Source organism: Falco biarmicus, chromosome 3, assembly GCF_023638135.1.
Source record: "Falco biarmicus isolate bFalBia1 chromosome 3, bFalBia1.pri, whole genome shotgun sequence".
NCBI classification, from domain to species: domain Eukaryota; kingdom Metazoa; phylum Chordata; class Aves; order Falconiformes; family Falconidae; genus Falco; species Falco biarmicus.
This window is the reverse complement of record NC_079290.1, coordinates 52,686,495-52,709,497: the sequence shown is the minus strand read 5'-3', so window position 1 is coordinate 52,709,497 and position 23,003 is coordinate 52,686,495. Positions and strand designations below refer to the sequence as shown.

Genomic DNA, 23,003 nt, shown 5'->3' with positions numbered 1-23,003 from the left:
TTGATGTCACTAAGTGCCAATTCCAACACCTTCTAGTGTTTTCTTTGGGTAACTCACTTTTCAGCCAGTCCTGAGAGCAGCGATGGTCATGACACAGAGGTTCATACAGCCCCTTTTTGTAACAGGACAGTCATCCTCCCATCTCCTACTGTGAAAAGGTTGGTGTGAGGTCTCTGTGCTGGTTGATGTATCTTAGAAGTGGGGATGTGGGAACAGAGAGCAGATTGGCTTGATCATTTGCATGTAAAAGGGAGCGAAGAAGTAGAAAAACAGGCTTTTAGGCTTTCTTCCAACACCAAGTAGTAAGACCAAAGAAAGTGCTATTTCATTTGAGTTCATATTCTACCATCTCAGGAAAACACTTGTAAGGTACTACAATCAAGGAATAATGGGTGCAGCTGCATTAGTCTTTTAGTTTTGATCAGGAGTGTACTTTTTAAGCAAGTGTCATCATCATTCCCACTTACCATGCTTTAGTTCACATCACAAGGCAGTTTTGGTGTGTCCAAATTTAATCGTTTTGGAACTAAACCAGAATATGTTTTTCAGATCCTCACGTAATGCAGTCCAGTTGCCACCACTGATGTCCAGTCCTTGGGACCAAATCAGAATCGGCCTGTGAAGTAAAATCCTTTGAGACGTGTATGGCATAGATGGCCAGGTTCTTAGCACCAAATGTTTCAATGTATGGATCCGTTCCATTTGGTTCCAAGGACCTGTTACCGTGGTCATAGCCAGTCTAACCTAGAGAGCCTCCAAAATGACCTGTACCCTCATCTCCCAGCAGATGAAGATGACAGCATGCAGCATTCAAGGACTGCTGGACTTGCAGAAGAAACCTTGACAGAAGAGCTGTTCAACCTTCCAAACATGACTGATTTGAGAAACAGTTGACACCACCATTATTGGCGGGTAAAGGATTACAATACTTAGTGTTACTTTTCTAGAAAAACCCATAACATTATAAAAACAGTATCTACCACTGCTACTCCCCAATGGATCAGCAATGCAATAAGCATGGATCTGAGCAGTGAGAAATTGCTCAGGTGCCCTCATTACTTAGGATCAACTCGTTCTTTCTTATCAGCTTTGATACTTGAAATAGCATGGGAAATGTTATTAATTTTGATATAATTGTTTGGGAGTCTATTTACACTACAAAATGTAAATAACATTTTTAGTTTTTACAGTGGTCTAACCAGATAGTTGGTCTGGGAAAGTAAAAGGTTAGCCCAGTCTGATCATACAATTACCACACGTAATTGAGCATAAGAGCAGTTTAGAGCATAAGAAGAAACTGGCAACTTCAGCACTCTAGCAGCTAGTAAGCAGAAGAGATGACTGAAGTTGGAAGAAACTAAAACTCCAAAGAGTCAGAGAGTGGTGATAGTACAATGGTATGGAATTTTTAAATAATGTAATTTTTAAATAATGCAGGAGAATACCATTATTTGAGTTAGTGACAAATACAGTGTTTCACATAAGCAACAATAGAAATGACGTTGCTTTTTCTAAAAGCAAGATACCGAAATTATGTTGCTGACAGATATTTTTTTTAAATGTGCACACGTTTCTCATTTTCACTTTTTGTCAAAAAATACATATTTATTAGTATGTCTCAACTGCCAAGAGTCTTGCTAGCTTTCTGTTGTTCAAAAGGTAGTGCTGGCTTTATTCACTGAATCACAGGATGGCTGAGGTTGGAAGGCACCGCTGGAGATCAGCCAGCCCAATCCTGCTTGCAGCAGGGCCACCTGCAGCAGCTCGCTCAGGGCTGTATCTGGTTGGGTTTTGACTGTCTGCAAAGATGGAGACTCCGCAACTTCTCTGGGCAACTTACTCCAGCGCTTAAAAACCATTAGAATAAAAAAAAAAGGTTTTCTTATCTTTAAATGGAATTCCCTGTATTTCAGTATGTCCATTTCCTCTGTATTTCCATTTTCTTGTGTCCATTTCACCCTGTGTTTCCCTTCGTGTCCAATGCTTTTTCTCATAACAGTGCTTAAGAATAGTTCAAGTATATGTTAGTTATTATAATGTAGTAAAGATGGACTTTGCTTACTGGACAAGAAAAAGGTAGGCAGGTTAATTACCAATGAAAGGACAAAGGTTTTTGTTTATGATTTTTACTGCCTTAAATACCAAGGAGGTCTGAAATTGTGTCCATGCAACTGCTGACTGGAGATCAACATGGGCTGGTTTTCTGTGCCTGTGGTCCTAACTTGGCTGCTTCTCCAGGTGGTCTGGAGTCAGGTAAGAAAACAAAGAATGTATATTCTTTATATTGATCGAGTAAGCAATACAGCTTAAGGTAAATTTCAGAGGAAAAGACTTAAGTCATGTTGCATGTTGCATGTTGTCATCTGCATGGAAGAGAGAAAGATTTCAGTTTCTTTGGGGTTTTAGTGCTGCTATTTTTAGTAGGCCTGGCTATACATGGGAAGAGCTTATCTTGCATTCCCCACCTAAACAAAATGTCCCATAATATTCAAAGTATCATTATCAGAATATCAAATCTGTGGTTAGAACCAAGATAAGTATTAAAATTTATTTTACTACTCCATATTTGAATGGAAATATGATTCTTCCCCACCCCGCAACACAGTATATTTGATACTGAAATTGAAGCTTTTTTAGCCGCGGGACATACTTGGAAATGACTGTTCTCTCTTCCTCCACTCCAGCCAAACCATTTAATGCCAAAAATAACCAGCTTAGATTTTTGTATTTCCTGTCTTTTGTAGTGAAATGTAGCATTTTGCTCATCTTGTGATAATTTATTGTAGAGGCCAGGAATCTTGGTAAAACACAACATAATTATTTTGGAGAACAAAAACCAGTAGGCTGTTGAAAGTTCATTTCAGCTGCTCGTAGCTGCAGAGTATTCTTCAGAGTAAGATGTTACTTACTGTGACATTACTTAAGTGGAATAACGTTATGTATTTTAAGTTATGCAACTAAACTGATTCTGTGAATCCAGCTCTAATTACCTCACCGTGGCAGTCATAATCTCTTCATCTCCACTAACACATGCTCATACATCTAAGTCAAGAGCTCAACCTCATGTGCCCCACACTCCGGTAGCCTTCCTGTATCCCCACTACCCCAGCCCCACACTGCACTTGTATTTCTGCCACTCATCGTGACTGCCTGTTCCCAACCATTTGGAAAGTCAAGTCTCGGCTTTGGTTAGATTCCTCTACAGGCTTTTGTAAAGCCTGTAGTAGGTGATGTAGGTGCTACTAATATCCACAAGCTATCATACATCAAACGGACTCCTCATAACTGGCTCCTGTGTGAGACAGGGGCTTCTCATCACCAGGGGTAATTGTTTCATTTCCATGTGCCTTATGGCCAGGAAGAGCTTCTTTCATATTTCTGGATGCCAGTACTAGGAGTTATGTCGTCTGGAGAAAACACTGATAGTTAGGGTGTCTCATCCAAACTGGTTGACTATGCTCCAACTGAAGTTCATGGTGATGATACAGGGAAATTTTCATTTGGGTGATTTATCATCCTTGAGTTAGATGTCCAAGCTAGGTGAGATGGATCACCTTCTGGAGATTCCAGACCATCATGGTGGTGCCATAGATATTTTAGGGACAGATGAATTACCTATCTGTTTCTCCACTGATCACTTAATGAGTCTGCTTACTTAGTTTTTACATGATTACAGTAGGTGAGATATTTCCCACCTATTCAAGATGCACTTGAATTATTTGCCAGTTAAATGTGGTCACAAGCCATGGTTTGACCAACCTTTACTGTAACTTAATTTACATGAACTATGTTGTTTGCTAAAGTTAAGGACTAATATTATAAATGTTTAGAATTTTGTGTGTGTGTGTAGATTTAAAAGCAGCACTGATCACATGAATTAGATTCCTTTTTGGTACACCTCAGGTAATCAACCTTCTTCTGTATGTGACTGAACTGTGAATCTGTTGATTATTTACAAAACTTTCAGAAACTAGAAATCCATGATATAGGTCTCAGTTGTCAGGCAGGCATTGAAACTGAAGTTGCTGCTACTCAAACGAGTAGTACTTGTACGCAGAGATAATCCTTTTGAAATGCAGTATTTTGCTGTTGAGATTCACAGGACTAGAGACCTAGTTTTATTGAGAAGGAAGCAGAAAGGAATGATGGAAGGGATCCCTTCAGCATAAAACATTCCGTGACTGTTTTCAGACACTGAGGATCAACCCGGGTTTCAGTTGATTGCTGAATTTGGTATTAGTCATGGACTCACATTGGTTTATGCACCAAAAGTACTGCTGGACTTAGCTACATTGATTTCAGTTTGTGAGCTTTGGCTGCTGATGGAGGAGCTTTTCCATGACCTAGCCAGTTTTTACCTTTAACACTGTTATACTCTGTGATTAGTAGATATGGGTACATTGCAGTTTATAATTATTGAAACTGCAGAAACATTTTAATCCCCATTAACAGTTATAAGGGGATTCAACAAATATGGGTATAGTTCTTCTCCTCCATTGACAATGTTTAACCCAAGACAATAACATAATTTTAATTTTTTAATACCACAATCTTTACTTGTCATTTTTTTTTCTTCTACATTACCTATAAATCTGTATGAGAGTGGGAGTTTAAAATGAAGTCTTCAAAATGTGTGTAAGACTCTGCCTGTGTACTTTCAGCCTTTTTTACAAGCTCCACTTTCATTTCAAAACTTGAATACGTGGATGCTGTCTTATGCAGATCCAGTAATAACAAAATGTAATGATAGAATATCATTACATATGTGGAATACAACTTCAAAATGTAAGAGGAATCTATTGACATTTCAAATTTATGGATGATTTGTCATCCATAAATTTAGAAAAGATATTTGGGGTTATTAAACTGTATTTGTATATAGTTATATGCTTATTCTTTTTTCTGAAATCCGCATCCTTATTTCTCATGTATCAATGTAAATCTGAATAATACCAATTACTCAGTGAAATGCGAGATCAAAATCAATCCTTCACTTTCTGCCCAACTCTGGAAACAATTTTTCAATGGACTCGGTCCCTTTTGTACGATGATGTTGGGTTTTTAGGAGTCGGGTATCTTAAAATCTACCAAATTTTGAAACGACTCAGAACCGTGAAGTGCTGAAACAGGGTTGTTTCAGGAGAAACCGGGTCAGGAAACAGATTCCACTCAATGGTTTCTGTAACTGGCACTTCAGGGTCAGAATCCTGCCTTTAGGCTGGGTAAGGATATACGTGGGTGGTAGTTTTCATTAAGAAAATTCAGAAGCAGTTGTTGTTGATTAAAAACATTGCCTGTTTATGTAACATTTAGATATTAAGCATTTGATTATGCCAGCTCATACCAATTAGGCATTATCTCTTAGACCTATAAATTATAGCCTCTACTTGGTTAGGCAAATAATAATTTTCTCCTCTTAGGCGATCAGAATAAATGATCAAAATCTGACAAAAACTGTGAAGCAACAGTTTGAATTAATTTTAGTTGAGGTGAATCAAAATGATAAAATGAGATTTCAGGCTTTTGTATTTACAATATTTTTTTCTGCCATTTTCCGAAATTTTCACGAGACACTCATTTCAGATTGAAAATGAATCTTTCATTGGAAAGCTAAAATAGGACATTCTGACAATTTCAAAGCTTTCTTTCTCAACCTTTTCCAAATGAAGAAATTTCATGGAAGTTTGTTTTGTTTGGGATTTTTTTGGTGGTTTTTTTTCCCCCTGCGATTGTTTAAATTTTTTATATGAACATCATAAGTTTTAGGGCCCATAGTTATGTTTGGTCTCAAATTATGTGCCAAAAATCAGGTCTAGATGAACATGTGCATTTGAATCTCACTTGAAAATTCTGGCCATACTATTTTCTTATCCATCATACAGGTGATAGAAGTGTCCACAATTAATATTCCTCTGGACTGCACGGACTTGATTTTTACCAGTTTTCAGCACTCTGGTCTTGTACTGTTTGTTGCTTTTAATGGAGGTTGCAGATGTTTATCCCACTAGGAAAATATGACAGACATGCAAAACTGCATGTACAAAAAATAACAAGCTATTTACACGGAGAAAGAAAAAAAGTTAGGGGGTGGGGGGAACTATAGTACAAATAAAAGTAAAAATCCTACACTGCTTTGCAGAATTGATGTTATATCTTACCATTTGCTACATTGTCGAAGCTTAGAATTTAAGGGTGTTCTTTACCTTCAGTTTGTGACCTTCTTTTCAAACATACAAATACAAGACTTCGGATGAGAAACAGGAAAACCCACCCAGCAACAATTGCTTAGAGAGGCTGTTCATTATTTTACTCGCTGCGTGAGAATGTTGTGTAATGTTATGTTGGGTATGTCCAAGACAGTCCAAAATGAAGCATCTAGTCTGATAAAACCTTATAGATTATGTTCTATAGGCATGTTATGGCAAGAAAGTGTACTATGTTTATCCCATTATATCTCATTATGGTCTCTGGATTTTACATGTTGCAGAAAGAGTCTTTGAGTTGGGATTGCTTAGGTAGTTGGAGTCCAGCTAAGGCACTAACTGGGGCTGAAGTGACCTGGACCTTGTACCCAGTCCTTCAAAGACTTGCTGAGTGACACCAGACCACTCATTCTATTCCATCTTCAGCTGTATGATGGAAAGTTTAGCATAACTTCCATAGGTTCTGTACAGCTCCTGATTAGTAGCAATAGTAGATGTCACAGAAATAACAGCTTCTTTTTCCTGTTTGTGAAAGAATATTCTGTACTGCCTGAGTTGTGAGAGAAAAGCAGTTGTGAAAACTTCACAGAAGCAGTCCTGGGTGACTAGTTGGGCAGCCTGAAGTGGGGAGGACACAAAGCTGACACAGAAGCAAATCAACATTTCCAGTCAAATGAGGACGCTGTGGGTCCAGTCAGTCCAGTACAAAGCCATGTGCTAAGTGCTGTCAGTTGAGCTTAAATTGCATCTCTAATACTGTTGAGAGAGTAACGTGAGCTGCATTTCATTATGTGCCTTTCTAATAATATCTTTTTTTCTTCCCCCTTCCCAGCCTGCTCCAGAGACAACTGGTGAGTTCTGTTTAGAGATCTATTTGTATGCACGGGAGGCAGTCAACAAAACCAGCTGCTCATAAACATCGCTAGGACAGACACAGATTTATAATTACTGTTATTGTTATTGCATTAATTTTCACACTTCATAAAGATAACAGCAAGGGCTAATGTCCTACTTCTCTTGTCTTTTTATTTTTCAGAAATAGATGTAGATGGAGGACTTGATCAAGACATCTTTGACATCAATGAAGGTTTTTTTAAAATTCAGTTTCTCTCTTAATTGTTTTTTATTATTTTCATGATGGTAACCACAGATCAATATAATAACTGGGTGTTAATTTCCTCTTCCCTTTAGCTTTAGGACTAGACCTTTTTGAAGGAGACATCAAACTTGATGGGGTGAGTTCAAATAAAATATAAAACCAGAGATGTGTCATTGACTTACATAATGTAAAGTATCGCTGGCGTGGAAATGATTGATGCATCCTGCTCCTGCTGACAATAAATGCTGTTTATGTAACAATAAACTGAAAATGTTTGGGGATGGATTTCTACAAAATGCCATAGACAATGAAGGAGTCGGGTGCATTTGCAGAAACGTTATCCAGAATAAGGTTGGTTTAGCCACTAGATCAATGTTACTAGCTTCTTGTTTCCTTTGCTGTGTTTTTGAAGTTGAGCTTTTAAGACACTCAGCAGCACTGATCACCATCCAGGCAGGTTTATATAAAAGGTTCTTCATTTGTCTGTACACAATGTTTATTCTGAGCCAACTAAATTTACAGACCAGTGTTGCAAAACCTTCATCATATAAGTAGTTCACTAAAACCAACGGAAAAATTAGATTTGTAATACCACATTTTAAATCATCTGTCCAATATCCCTATCTGATTAATTAAAAAATTATTTACATAGCAAGTTACATCTCAAAAAAAACCTAGTAGAAACCTCCAAAATGTCTTGAACCCCTGGAAGCTGGTAGTGTTTTACTCTTCACTTTGATCAACTGCTTTGGCTTGAGCATGTGAGTGGACACAAGGACAGCACTTGCTAAGGGCACAGGAGCAAACCCTTGAGTTATGAAAAATTACAAAATTATTAATCTCTGCACGGTTTTCAGGACTTTAGATCTTAACGCTTCCCACAGGAGCTGAAGCTCTCCTCACACATGCATCAAAATCTCAGGTAATTCCTATGGAGAAAACGCTGCAGAAGTTGGAGACACTGATAGAAGGGAGTGAAGGGATTTCAGCCCAAACCTTAGACCTCTGAGTGAGCTTCCAAAGTTTTTGAGCTCTCTGATTTCTTATATGTCTTACATGGAATTGTAGGAAATTTGCTTTGCCTTAGCGCTATTGTTAGTCTATGATCCTAAATCACTTTTTACTGAGGACTGCATGCTTATTTTCTTTCTCAAATGCAGGAACGAAACTCCATCATTGGTGACAACTATCGGTGGCCCCACGTTATCCCTTACGTCCTTGATGACAGCCTGGGTACAGTATTTGCCCTTGACAATGTCTGTATGTCGTGTTGATAGAAATGTGAAATACAGGTTGATAAAGATACTGTGGCACCCTTTCCTCTTGTAAGCCTAGAGCAGGCCGTTTCCCGCGGCAGGGCTGGGCCTGGGTGTGCACGAGCAGGGTGTACCATCTTTGGGTTGGTGCTGGCCCTCACCTCCTCTCTTGGGTGGTTCTTATCCTGTCATTGCTATGGCCCAGCAGATTGAGTTGGTGTATATGTCTGAGACATGAAACTCTACTAAGCAGAAAAAGAAGCAGAGCACTGAAGATCTTTTTAAAGCCAGGAAGCTTACCTGGCCATTACACCATCTACAGAGGCGACGACAAGTTGTCATTCTGGCAGACAGTGCAGTTTGCAGTGGCACTTTGCTGAGTCCCCTCATGTGGGCCAGCAACACATCCTAGCTTGTCTCCATCCCTTTGAATCCACCCAGCTGTGGCTTTTCAGGGCAGACACAAGTGGTGAGACAGGGAGCTTCGTTTCTTGCTGTATACCACATGGAGAGATTGCACTCTCACTATGCATGGAGTCACCTTTCTGGTACATCATAGAAAAAAAATAATCACCCCCCCCACCCCCCCAGTTTAGATTCAGATCTGAACTGGCTTGAAACCATGCAAGTTACTTAGAGGAGGTAACCAGATACGATGTTAGCTGTTCAAGTCCTGGAGAGATTCTGTGAGAGATCTGTAGCCTGCAGTCTGCACTAAGCAAAATCCGATGTCTTCGTTCCCTATTTATGTAGTACTTGCTCACATAAATGTCAGCAAAGTAAATGAAAGAATTAAAAAATTAAGAACCATGCGCTATCATACTTTATATACTCATCATGCCGTATTTTAAATGCAAGTACCAACGAAAAATTACACAGAAAAAAAAAAAAAAGAGGAAGATAAAATGTCACAACAGTACAATTGATGGTTTTAGGTCCCTGCTCAGGTCTCAATCCAGCAATATGCGTGCTTATTTTGCTCAAAGATTGCTGGAGCAAGACCCACCCTTAGGACTTGCTCCATACAGATAATAGTACAAACCTATTGGCTCAGTATTGACAAGAACACTGTTTGCTTTTCAGAAATGAATGCTAAGGGACTCATCCTCAAGGCATTTGAACAGTATCGACTGAAAACCTGTATTGACTTCAAACCTTGGGAAGGGGAGAAGAATTACATATTTGTGTTCAAAGGAACAGGGTAAGAGGAGTAATGTAAAATAAATTTCATCCTGTTTGGCTTCAGGCTATTTTCATGGCCAGTATTCACTCTAAAACACATATATATGATTATAATTTTCTATTTTTGTTATGTCCATTTTTCCAGTCCTTTTTTAATTGGAAATTGTAGTAGTTTCCCGAACAGGTATTACCTGGTAGTAATGAAAAACTTCTTGCTGATACTGATTTTTTTAATGTAAGAGGAAATCAAGTCCTTTAAGAGGTGATATTCTGGGCATAGTAAAAATCTCAGAAACAAGCCAACTATTTTCTTGACTGATCTTTGGATATATGGAGTATTACTTTCAGTAGTCATTCTTAATATACTTTAGGTTTTAGGAAAAAAAAAATCCCAGCAGAAATATGATAGTTCTAACTGTGGGACAATGAATTTGCTTGAATATAAGAATGGATTTGCATTTGAACAATGTCACACCAGCATTCAGATATAACAGCAATATTTTAAAATGCTGCATAACACTGGGATATTTTACAGAGGTTTCACTTTATTTACCTCTTTTGAGGAATAGTTATGCTATTCCACCTTAAATTTTGTAAGATGAGACTCCAGTAAAGAAGTCAAAATTGTCCCAGCTGCTTCCCTTTCTAAGATAGTTTCTGTCAAAACAGTGCAACAAGAACAAATATATTCTCTACTCTATGCTGAATCATTTCTCTTTTAGAAAAGGAGATCAGGGAAAACTTGATAGCCTGGTGAGGAAATTTACATTTAGAAAATAATTTCCTGGTATAAGAATGCATTCAGAAATAGGGAAAGATTTTTCTGATAATAAAAATGTTTCCCTTTGGCTTGTTCTGAGATGTTTGTAGCAGATAATTGTTTTCACGTTTCTTCAGTCTCTGGCTCTGTATGTTTTCTACTGTTCATACTGTACACATGACCTTGAAACTCAGCCCTAAAAGATGTATAAATGGAGACTTAGGGAGCAATGCATTTTCCTGTGCTAATGACTCTTCGGCTTTTTGAGCCAAATGGAAAACTCATGTAGCTAAATTTTTTAATCCTTCATCACATAAAGTATGCATTGAGTTTGCTAATAATTGTACCCGAAAAAGAACCACAGTATTTAGCCTATGGCAAGTAAGAGGCCTCTACACGATATTTCATTTATATATCTATTAAAAAGAGATGAGTCAAGGTGGTGAAGAAGACAAGTCGTTCTAGTTGGATAACATATCTTGCCCTCACTACCTGGTGTGTTGCTTGCTTTGAAATGTTTCTATCACCTCAGCTGACACATCTGCAAAACAATTAAAGCTCAGCAGCACTTTTTAAAAGTTTGGAGCTAAACAGCGCAGTCTCCTGAAAATGGCTGTCCAGTTTCAGTGAGGCAGATTCAGGTTCTAAAAAGGAATTACCAGGACTGATTCTGCATTAACTGTCTCTCATTTCACTCCATTCCTCTCTTCTGATTTAATGGGACAAGGTGAAAGGTGGGTAAACCAACACATTTCACCTCTGCCATTCCTCATTATTTTTTTTAGATCAGTTATGACTCCTGTAACTGCAGACTAAAGACCTCAGTCCAGAGGGTACAGTGCCGACAGGAGCACAAAGTTCCTGGCAACACCAGCTGGATTCATAAAGTTTTATTGCACGAAGAAAAAGTTGATAAATCACCTTTGCCTTTCTGATCTTGGCCTGCATCTATAAAACAGAGGAAGGTGAAGGAATTTTGTGTCAAAAGGATTTGTAGTGGGCCATAAAGTGTTCGTCTGGATCATCCTTTTGAATTCAAATGAAGGCAGCCACTACAGAAGCCAGCTGCCATTTTGTTGTGTGGACTGCCCTGTGTAAAAACACACTTGTAGTCTCTGATGTATGTACACAGTGTCATCAACCCCTGTGCAAAGAGCCACCTTCCTGCCCACGTTCTTTATCTACCATTTGCCAAGCCTTGGCTACTACCTGTGTTAACAGGTATATCTTTATAACACGTAGTGAGTGGAGGTGCGTATAAGGTTCTGTAGCACACAGCCTTTCACCTCATCCTCAGGTCTATGCATCTGCAGTGGAGGTTAGACTGTGGATCTATTTAATGACCTTTTCTTGACTCCAGCCTGTGCACTGAACAGAATTTGTGAGGGATGCTTGTGGGTTACAGAAATGCAGGAGCATCAAATGTGACAAGTGCCTGCAAAGCTCATGGAACAGTCTGGGAACCTTCAATGGATGTGCTGTTTCTCCCTACTCTGCTCATAAACAGGACTCATTCAGCAGAAAAAATAGCATGGTGTGGTAGAGTCAAATGGTTAGCAGGCGAGGGAGGATCGGTGCCATATCTAGTATTTCCATATGGAAAATCAGGTTTTCCTGGAGCTCTCCTGGGAGGTCACTTCAGCATTTGCCACTGTGGCACACAGCAAAGGGAACCCATGCAGAAGTGGATTGTTAAAGATCCCTGGCTAACTAGCTTGCTGCTGATAAGTCAAAGCGTCTGTGTGCTGATATGGGTGATCTGTGATACTATGGGAAGTTATTTACTAGCGGGACACTAGTATAAAAATGTGCTTGAAGTCACATCATGGCTACTGATAGCATGTATCTACTTAAAGCCCATCTTCCAACAGGAGGCTGGTGGGACTAGTCAGAGCAGGTACTTCCCTGTTCCTCTGGCCTCTGACAGAGCAACTAGCAATGCAGAAAGCAGTGAATCAGAGGAGATACAGTTCTCACACTTGGGGAAGCTGGGACCTTTCCCCATTTTCTCTCTTCCTGAGGACACTGCTAATATGGCGTTCCAGGTGCCCATTGCTCTGGAGTGCCATGTCCTACTCACCTCGTTTTATTCTCAGTGCTGGCTGACACAGACCATGTGTTTACTCCCTCTGCGGATGCAGAACGATGGTGGTGTAGGCATTTGGCATCTGAAGGCAAGGGGAAGCTGCATCCCCCAGTGTTTGGATGCTGATTTTGCCAAGTGTCCTGGATGTGCCTGTAGCCTGCATGTGCTGTGCACAGCTGTGAAGCCAGAGGCAGCTGCTTTGGTATGAGGTGGACTCAGAACTGTGATGGACTTAGACCTCTGCACAACACAAGAAAAAGCTTCATGATCAATGTGAGGCCTTGTTCAAGGGAAACCCATGAAATTATGGATGCCACATATGCTCCTTCCCAGGTCTCATGTTGTGATTTTAATGAGTAATCAATAGCCAAGGCCTGTGCTGCTTTGTGGAAAGGGAAATACCAGGGAATATGTTGCACTAATAAGTTACAGGGTTCGCAAGCACATGGTGTGCTTGTGTTTTTAAATTTCTGGGGGGGTAGGACTGCAAATCCTATGGCATATTTTGTGCCCGATTAATTTTATGGACTTCATTCGGTAAGTGTTGATTTATTTGCTGCGTAAAATATCAATTTAAATGTAGCTCTCTGTGCTTGCTACTTTGTGGACACAGGGTGCCATTTTATTGGCTTGTGCAGATAGCTCACTGAATTTTTTTATCCTTTAATAAAAACTTCCAGCACAGCTGTGATTTTGCTCTTCCTTGTGAGCCTGTGTCAGCAGCAAGTGCTTGAGTACAGCAGCTTACAAGTAGCTAGAAAGAAAAGAGTTTATGAAAAGCATTGTCAGATCCACCAGCCTTTCAGAAGGTAAACACAGCCGTATAGAAGCGTACCCTACCTGGCAGCTACAGCCCCTCGCAAAGCAAAAGGCCAAAACAATAAGGAGAGAAGCAGCTGCAATGGCAGAGGGAAGATGTGCATGAACCTGGTTCCCCTCGTGACAGGGACAGGCCCAGAGTGTGCTCAGAGTCACATACTGTGGTCCAGCTAAAAATTGTTAATTTACAGTAACTTAATTGCTCTAAATCATGTCCATAGTCTTTGATGTTTGCTAGAGTACCAATGAAATTCTCATCAGTTCTCTTCCATCACAAATTGCTCAATATTTTTATTCTAAAGAAAACCCATTAAAAACAGTAGAGACGGAGTGGGGGAACTGCTTGTTCATCAAAACTGAGCTAAATGTGAGAGGAAAGGGTCCTGTAAGGAACAGATCAATGAAAAAATGCTCTCTATAGCAAAATAGAACTTCAACGCTCAAGTTAAAAATATACCTGTTGAATAGACTGATTCTGGAGTTTGCGTGGTGTGTTGATGGTTTGTATCTCAGAGTCATCTCTCCCTTTATTCCGATGCTAGCTGCTGGTCCTCAGTGGGAAACCAGCAAAAGGGGTTGCAGCAGCTCTCCATCGGAGACAACTGTGACAGGATTGGGACGATCCAGCACGAGTTCCTGCATGCCCTGGGATTCTGGCATGAGCAGTCACGGTCTGACCGGGATGACTACGTGTCCATCATCTGGGACAGGGTTCAGTCTGGTCAGTCACTCCTCTGCTCTTCCTTTCAGGCTCTGGCATTTGGGGATGTAGTTGCAGAACCTCCCTTCCAGTCACACTTTGGTGGTCACACTATTCTCTTACCCGGACTTATTCTTTCAAAGCCAGCATATCAATACATTAAATAGCAAGTGACATCTATTTGGGACCAAAAGCCTTGTTTGTTGTTGCTGTGGTTATTCCTTGTGCCACAGCAGTTCCCAAAGCCCTAACTAGAGATCTGAGTCCTGTTATGCTACATATTGTACAGCAGAGCAGCGGAAGAGAATAATTTAGTTTGTTTTAAATGAATGGTCTAAAAGCACTGTTACTCTAGGAGCCCTTGACAAAATGAAAGTAATTGAAAAAAAAATCCGACTCTGAAAAACCCAGTGTGGCCAAAGCCAGTAGAAAATCTCCAGAGAAAACACAGTTTGTCCTCTTTCTTCCTGGCCACTACACCCAGTGCAGGCAGCAGAGCATGCAGAGAGGGTGGGCAGAGAGGAGAGACCCGTTTCAGAGTCTGCATCACATGAGTGGTGACTTTAACGATGCAGCTTGTGAACTTGAGTGTTGGTGCATTTGGGTTCCTCAGGACTCTGCTCAGTCTCTGCCTCTTCAGCTTGCTTTTGTCCTCTGTGACTTTCAGGCAGTTCAAAACCAAAGTTGTATACACAGACTTGATGCTTTCCTAACACAGGTATGCACAACAGACTGAAGAAATAGGTAATGATTAAATCTAATGCATTCTTATTTAGTTGTGATCAATAGTCAGGTGCCTATGCAAGTATATATTACAGAAAATGACTTAAGACTCCGTTATTTGATTTCCATTATATTTTGCTGACTCTTTAATGACAAGTTGCACTATTGTTAACTGTCTGAAACTGCTGCAGCTTTTTTACACTGACCAGAATATAGTTACTGTATTTTGACTAATCTGAAACATTTGAAACCTTACCTTCCATTGGATAATTAGTAATGTTTTTTCCTTAGACTCCAGAAAAAAAATCTAAAGTTAAATTCTGGAAGCTTATCTGACAACAACTCTAACTTGTTTATTGTAAGCTAAAATGACCGGTAATTAAATGTCAGAGAATACAGATTAGAAACAGTGAGGCATTACAGTTGCAAATTGCATTAATTTGAGTACTGAAACAGAATCTCTGCTTTTGGATATCAGAAGCCCGTCAAAATTTACAGGTAGTTTCATGGGAAAAAGATTTCTGGTAGCAAAAAACCTTTGCTTCATCCAGCACTAGTGGCTGAAAGAGGAAAGTAAATAACTTTAGGCAAAAATAGAATAGTTTTACAGAGTAAGTACCAGTAAAGACTACCAAAAAAAATACTTGGGGATCTGATGGATTCTCTGTTACTTTAAGTCTTTACATTAAAACTTGGTCTTCTTGGGCAACAAACAATCTTTTCTTTTCTTTTTCCCATTTAGGTAAAGAGCATAATTTCAAAAAATATGATGATAAAACATCAGACTCCCTGAATGCTCCCTATGACTATACTTCCGTGATGCACTATAGCCAAAATGCTTTTAGGAATGGAACTGAACCCACCATCATCACTAACATACCAGACTTCATGGATGTTATAGGACAGCGAATGGATTTCAGTGATTATGATATCCAGAAACTGAACCGGCTGTACAATTGCTGTAAGTTTCTCCCATTTCTTTTAATTTTTTTTTGTTTCTGGTATTTGACAGAAATGAGGGTCATGTATACATGCTGGAGTCATACAGGCACAAGTGAAAGAGATGCTAACATATCTGGAGAAGTGAATTGTGTTAAGAACACCAGAAATAATGGTACAGCTAGAAATAACATAGCCCTCCTGCAGAAACACTGCTGCGCAGCAGAGTTTTCTGTGCAATTTTATCTGACCTTTAGTTAAAAACCAGCTTTACTCAGCAGCTGATTTTTGTTCATTCTTTGGGTGGTGGTTTAAAATCTGTGCTTCTGCACAAAGCTTTTTGTTTTTTCCCCTCCATTATTCCACAGCTGTTTCTCAGACACCGTACAGAAATTAATATCTTTGCTGTGACTGTCACACCTACTCTGCTTTCACGGAATCTGTAAGACAAAGTGTGTGTTCATGCAGACACGGTACAGATGCTGTTACGAAGAAAATGCAGACTTTTAAAATTTTTATTTTTACTTTCAAGCCAAGTCTCTTACAGAAATGGTCAAAAGAGTTGTTTTCTCATGTGGGATTTATTTTTGCCAGCTGAGTGGAAGTAAGAGGCAGAGAAATATACACAGATCTATTACCAAACTGGAATATAATTCTGTAATTGTGACTGCATCAAATGTGTCCTGGTACTCAAATAAAAGCTTTTACTTCACCGCCTCAGTATCCCAAGTAGCGAGTACCAGTTTACAGTTATATTTTAAGCCTCATTCTACAGGTACCTTAAATAATTATCAAACTGCCCTGTTATTTTTTGAGTATACAGTTCTGATGAAAATATTTCTTTCCATGTAGGTCTGACCTGAGCATACACATGCAGCCTTAGCTTCTAGCACTTGGCACACAGTCAGTTAGGCGTTACAGAAGTGCTTACAGCCAGGGATGTCTTTAACAGTGGATGAAGCCCTTCTTCCTCTCCATTAATCTTATATACTTTCCATCATTCTGGTGCATTACATAAATACTTCATGACATTTTAACTTCTTAACCCAGAGGCACATTCCCCAAATGAAATAAACCCCAAGTCATGTTGAAATTAGCAACAAAACTGCCACCACCTTCGGTGCAGTCGGGATCTGCCCTGCTCCGCAGTCTGTCCCTTTGCTTCGTATTAGTGTGCACAATATTCGCAGGGCGGTAAGTGGTCTTCAGATCAGCCACCATTTGACTAAGTGCTCCCTGTGCTAGGAAAGGATGGGTGCTTTGCAGGTCCAAGCCCTCGCCTACCCAGCTGCTAGGGTAGACTGATGCTTTGTTAGGGGGAAGACTGAGAATGCTAGACATGGTTTGGGTGGCATGCATCCTCTCAGAGGAATCAAAAGATTACTTCTGTTGGTGAACGTGATATACGGAAAAGTTTAAGCTGAAATTCTGCTGAAGGTTAGGAAATTGCATTGAAAATGGGAAACTGGGTTCTTAAATTGAAAAAAACCCAACGAACCCAAAGCATGACAAGTCCTGACTGATACTTTAGTGCTGTTCTGATCTTTTCCTCAGAACTGTCTTTCAGACCATGTGGTAACAGTAGATTGTAGTCTGCTTTCCCCTTCTAGCATATTACCCAACAGAACTGACCATGAGGTTTCCCTCAGCCACTGGGAATTAGGATTCAGCACTCCTCCCCCATGTATTTCCTTCCAAGTCGAGCCTTTCACAACATAGCAAGAAAGTATCTGGTTTTTGGTGCAGATGGAGATGCTTCAAGCGGTGCCCCCATCCCCTGTTTAAGGAATTAATCTAAAAAATACATTGTAAGCTATTGGGTCTTGCTCTTTTCTCCTTTCTGTTGTCCAGGTCACCACTTCAGGCCATACTTTCTAATTAGGGTAGTTAGGCTACTTCCTTTCTGTTTGGGTAAATACATTTCATATTATGCTTTGTATTTTGATTTCAATGAGTTTATTTCATTTAATGAGTCTCCATTTATGCTTACTTTCTTGCTGACACCCTAGCTCGTTTTTTTTCCCTTTCTCCAGAAGTCAACATAAAACTTACTGTGAAAATCTTTTCTTGGTTTTTACAGCATCATACCAATACTGTGTCTTAAAAGGTATCAGTCACACAAGATTTCTGATAGCCTTGCAGGCTCTAGAGGATTGTTAGCTTTCTGTGAGGACAGTATAAAATATCTCAGCAGTACAACTGATTTGGCAGCAGTTCATACTTAAGTGCTTCTCTGAGCTACAGCCTAAGTGAAGCATTTGGCATGCCATTGAGGTTGCTTTTTGTGATGCTCAAGGTCCTTTTTGTGGTGCAATGAACCTTTAAACCTGCCACAATATTTTATACACAGTTTGAAAAGCATTTTATTAACTTAGTTGTTTTCAAATCATGACTGGTATTAGACGGAGGTCAGACATGGTACAATGGGAAACAAAACTAACAGCAGGGGAAAACCTGGGCTGTGTCTTCTCTCACCCATCCAGGGTTTGCTTTGGATGGAGAAAACATTTCATACAGTGTTTTCCCTTTCCTATTCAACTTCATAGTCTTTCTTCACTTAATTTTTCACTTGTTATATGCAAGACACCTTAGAAATTTGTATGAGATGAGATATAGACTGGTCCCAAATGTACCTTTGCCAAATGTTTTTTTCAATTCAGAGTTTTGAAAACCAAGGTTTTCTTATTGTAGTGAAATACTTTCTGCCCTACTGTATTTCAAAATGAGCTCATATACTACTGAACTTTTATCAAAATCTGTGGATATGTGTGGACTGGCCCAAAGAAAGCAGAGGAAAGAATGGGGAGCCTCAGGACATTTTGACTGTGTGAAGGTTGGGGGATTTGGGTTGGTGTTAGTGTTCCTTTTGTAAATAAAAGATGTGATATGATAATCAGCTGGCACCCTCCTGTGCTTGCTTAGCGCACAGAGTGGTCCTGACACCTTATTAAAGTCAGTGTTAATCGCCAGATGCTTTGAGTTCCTGATCGTTACGCCTATGAATGTTGATGGTATTTTAAGCTGCTGGTTACTTAGTGTTTGCATTTAGTCTTTCTCTGCTCTTGGCTTTGGACATTCACAATTAAAATGTATGTCATGTAATAGATTCACAATTTTTTTTTTTTAAATGTTATAGCCTCCTCCATAAGTTTCATGGACACATGCAGTTTTGAACTTGAAAATATATGTGGCATGATTCAAAGTTCAGATGACAACAGTGATTGGCAGCGTTTGTCTCAGGTTCCTGCTGGGCCAAATACTGATCACACTAATATGGGAGAATGTGAAGGTATGAGAAAAAATTGTTCTTATCTCTCTGGGGAGTATTTTCTGCAGAGGCATGTGAGTTGACTTTGATCTTGGCCTTGTTCTCTGTTTATTTGTTGTCAAATTACAGATTATTTTTTAACTAAGCAACATAAATCTACATACTTTGGGACATCATGTGATATGTTTGATTTTCTGCTAATTTGAGAAGACTGAATGTCCTTACCTCTTGATCTGTTTTCGAGTCTTAGTGTCACATCCTGATACAAGAACTATATAAAATGTGCTAACCTATGGTACAAGCACACCAGAAAGACTGCTGCTTTTCTGAGTAATTGCTTGGTAGGTCTTTGGAAAGGATTGGGATTTAGGAATTATGTATATTACCAGAGCTCAGGTGAACAATTAATTGAGAATATAGCCAGTTGTTTCTGAACCTGTCAGAGGAAACTTCTTCAGCTCAGGAGCTTAAACCAGTCCTCCAGAGAGAGAGTCAACTGTGAATTACTGGCACTGAGTAAAGAGTAAAAGCCCGTGCTTTTGAGAACAAATTGCTAGAGACAGCCAAATGAGGAAAAAAGTTGCAAGGAGAGCAGTTCTGCCTATGGGGAATGTGAACAGATAATGGTCCTCAGTCTGCAAATTCATACAGGATCTACCTTACCCTGGCTCGGCCATGTCTCTTAGCATTACAACACAGCGTTAAGAATACCAGTACACTGGGAAAATTTTATTTTCTCTCTCCTTCCTCTGCCATTCATTTCTCTTGACTTTTGACAGATTCTGGCTACTTCATGCATTTCAACACCAGTGCTGGAGCAGAGGGAAGCACAGCTATCCTGGAGAGCCGAATTCTGTATCCCAAAAGGGGCTTTCAGTGCTTACAATTCTATTTCTATAACAGCGGTCATGAAAGCAACCGGCTGTATGTCTGGGTCAGGGAGTATACTTCAGCCCATCCGAATGGTACTTTGAGACTCATTGAAGAGATAAAAGGTATGGAATAAAATTGCATTTTGGTTTAATCTATGCTCCAGCACCTTTTCAGTGTACTGGGGGAGGGAGGAGAAAATATTGTAGCAAAGTGACTCATGTCCTAGCATTATTCTTTGGCTTCTTCTCTATGTAATTGATTCTCTGCTGGTGAAATTATACTTGGTGGATCCTCAGTCAGCTGTTTTCCTGTAATATAATCGATTACCACGAATTACAAACTCTTGCATTATCAAGATAATTTTCTCACCAAAATAGCTAAAATTCCATGAGCAGTCATTTTAACTGTTCTAGAATTGCTGGTCTCAATAGCAACAGATGAAGTTGCTCATTAAAGTAAATTACAATAAACAAGAAAGTAATAGTAAAGAAATGGAAAGTGAAAGTGCCCTGGAATACCTAACATGCCAGTTTAAAGAAGATAAGTAAGATTTAACTTAATTTAAAACCTTGTTTAAAAAGTACTTAAATGAAATATATGGGCAGCAGATCACGATTTGAGCTGTAGTCTGAAGAAAATTAAGTTCTTGAGGTTTTAGGAGCCTATGACCTACAGAATGAGCAGCTGAGGTCAGTCAATGGACAAGAGCTCTTTAAGCTAGAATTGCCAAAGTCACCTTATAATCAGATACTTTCTCAAATATTTAACTATTACTTGGTCTCCATTACAGCTATGACTAGTTCAGTCTTCTGGTTACATAAGGGTCTGAGCAAGTTCTTTTACTAAACAGGTATCAAGTCCACTCTTCTGCCCCTTTTTGTCCCTTTAGGCTCAACTGCTGCTGGTGCCTGTTTTTCTTTTCTGTTTTCCACTCTTTTCTTCAAGCTAATGCTTTCATCATTCCTGTGTACCATCAGGAATCCTTAGTGTAAGTGTCAGGACTGCTGAAGCAGGTGTAGATTTCAGATCAGTCTGAGCCCTCCAGACTCTTTCAAACTCTACTTTGAAGCCAAGATTAATTTCTCCACACTTCAGCATTCTTCATAAATCCTTTTTCATGTATATTAGGTCCCATTTCCCATTCCTGCTTTCTCAAGTCCGTAAGTTCCTTTTAAGTCTCTGATCTCGTAAATATCCCCAAATGGGCACCCTCCTTTGAAAATCTCTCGTAAAATTTTCAGGAATGGTTTAAGATAATGTTTTCCCCCTAGCTGTTTCAGTTCTCTCACCAATGTGGTCGATGAACTGGAGAAACAGTGACACTGCAGCCCTTTCCAGCCATCACCTGGTACCCTGGCTGAGCTGCTCATGGCTTTGCACTGAACCACCATGCTCGAGGGGCTGACGGACAAGCCCTGAACCCTTTCTGCTGGTCTATGGCAGCTGTGGCTGCCTTCAGCTAGGAGCAGGGGAGGCTGTGGGGCTGGGACATTTTACAGCACAGTAGCTGATCTGCTCATTGAACACAAGTCAGAAACCCCAGTCTTGCATATAATCTGTGCAGTTCAAAACCCTTTCATTCATGCAGAAAGCAGTTTAATGGAAAACAGTGGGGTGCTTCTGTTCTTGTTTCTCAGTTTATTTTTTTCCCTCCTAATTATAACGGTAATGAAAAATGGCAAGAAATTAAGACTCATATCTGAGATCCATTGTGTTGTGTTTAGAATCGTTAGGAGAGTGAAGCATGATTTCTGTACCTGGGATTGGCACTGCTTATTCCATAAATGCAGCTGAAAGTCTGGTCTACTGCACAGGTTAACATAAATCAGACAGCAAAGGAAACTGTTTTGTTGCACATGCTATTAACAAAGGATGGCCTACTTTCATCTGCCTTACAAGGCCCCTGTGCAGAGGTCTTTGCATTTGTGTTAGCTGCTTTTGGAGTTAAATGGAATTTTCCAGTGCAGGCACTTTTGGATGCAGCACCAGTCTCACAGTGAGGTTTTATCACATGAAGTAGGTTTTGCAAATGACTGGCTTTAATTTGAACTTAGTACCATTAATCATTTGATGGGTGAACAGTGCTTCTGCATAGGCAAATTTCCAACAAGCCATTTAAACATACAAAAACAACCGTGTGAACCAATCTTGTCATTCTGGGCTCCCAGGTTCCTCTGTGGCACTTTTTTGTTGAGACATGTTGTTATTCAGTAACTTGAATATACCTTGTTATGATTTTTTTTCTTTTTAATAATACAGGTGACAGCCATCTTTGTGCATTTAATTATCACAACATTTGGACTAATTTAATGCACGGTTCTTTAAAAATATAAAAGAAAAACAGCCTTAAAATCCATGAACACTGTTTTCACTCAAATTAAAGAGCTGTTATGCATACTAAATCAGTTGAAAAATTGAATTCAGAAAATATGATCTTGCATTCAAAAAGTAACACCCACCAGAGAAATATTCCATCACATCAGTGCCAGTGGAACAGAGAAATTCTTACATAGTGTTGGCATAGGGTCTGTAGACCTGTCCTGTGTAGTGTTTGACTTTACTTCTTACTCGGAAATCTCTACCCTTATTTTTCAGGTTCACCTGTGAGTTCTTGGCAGCTCCATCATGTCTCTTTGAATATCACATGTAAATTCCGGGTTGTGTTTCAAGGTGTGAGAGGAAGTGGCTTATCAGACGGAGGCCTCTCTGTTGATGACATCAACTTATCAGAAACTCAGTGTCCCCACCACGTCTGGCATATCAGAAATTTCACACATCTCCTCAACACAAGTCCAGCAGGGACAGCAGGAAAAATATACAGCCCACCTTTTTACTCTAGTAAAGGATATGCTTTTCAGGTCAGCTTGTATATAAACGGTACCACCGATAACCCATTTAATTTAGCAATGTACTTGCACTTGATTTCTGGAGCAAATGACGATCAGTTGCAATGGCCCTGTGCATGGCAGCAAGGTACAGTGATTCTGCTTGACCAGCATCCTGATATTCGTCAACGGATGTCAAACCAAAGAAGCATAACAACAGACCCCCTGAAATTATCAGGTTAGTTAAAATCAGATGTGCTATTAAGTACA

The 23,003-nt window shown here is 39.6% G+C and overlaps 1 protein-coding gene across 1 annotated transcript in view; it reads left to right on the top strand.

Moving 5' to 3' along the window:
* Positions 1–2,190: 2,190 nt before the first annotated feature.
* The window catches only part of MEP1B (meprin A subunit beta), a 32,462-nt gene continuing 11,649 nt past the window's right edge, over positions 2,191–23,003 (top strand). Inside the window, exons 1-11 of the mRNA XM_056333712.1 lie at positions 2,191–2,253; positions 7,036–7,054; positions 7,240–7,290; positions 7,395–7,438; positions 8,463–8,535; positions 9,642–9,759; positions 13,948–14,126; positions 15,571–15,789; positions 18,904–19,056; positions 19,815–20,030; positions 22,504–22,971. Coding sequence (XP_056189687.1) covers positions 2,191–2,253; positions 7,036–7,054; positions 7,240–7,290; positions 7,395–7,438; positions 8,463–8,535; positions 9,642–9,759; positions 13,948–14,126; positions 15,571–15,789; positions 18,904–19,056; positions 19,815–20,030; positions 22,504–22,971 — 1,603 coding nt within the window. The remainder of the gene's footprint in view (positions 2,254–7,035; positions 7,055–7,239; positions 7,291–7,394; positions 7,439–8,462; positions 8,536–9,641; positions 9,760–13,947; positions 14,127–15,570; positions 15,790–18,903; positions 19,057–19,814; positions 20,031–22,503; positions 22,972–23,003) is intronic.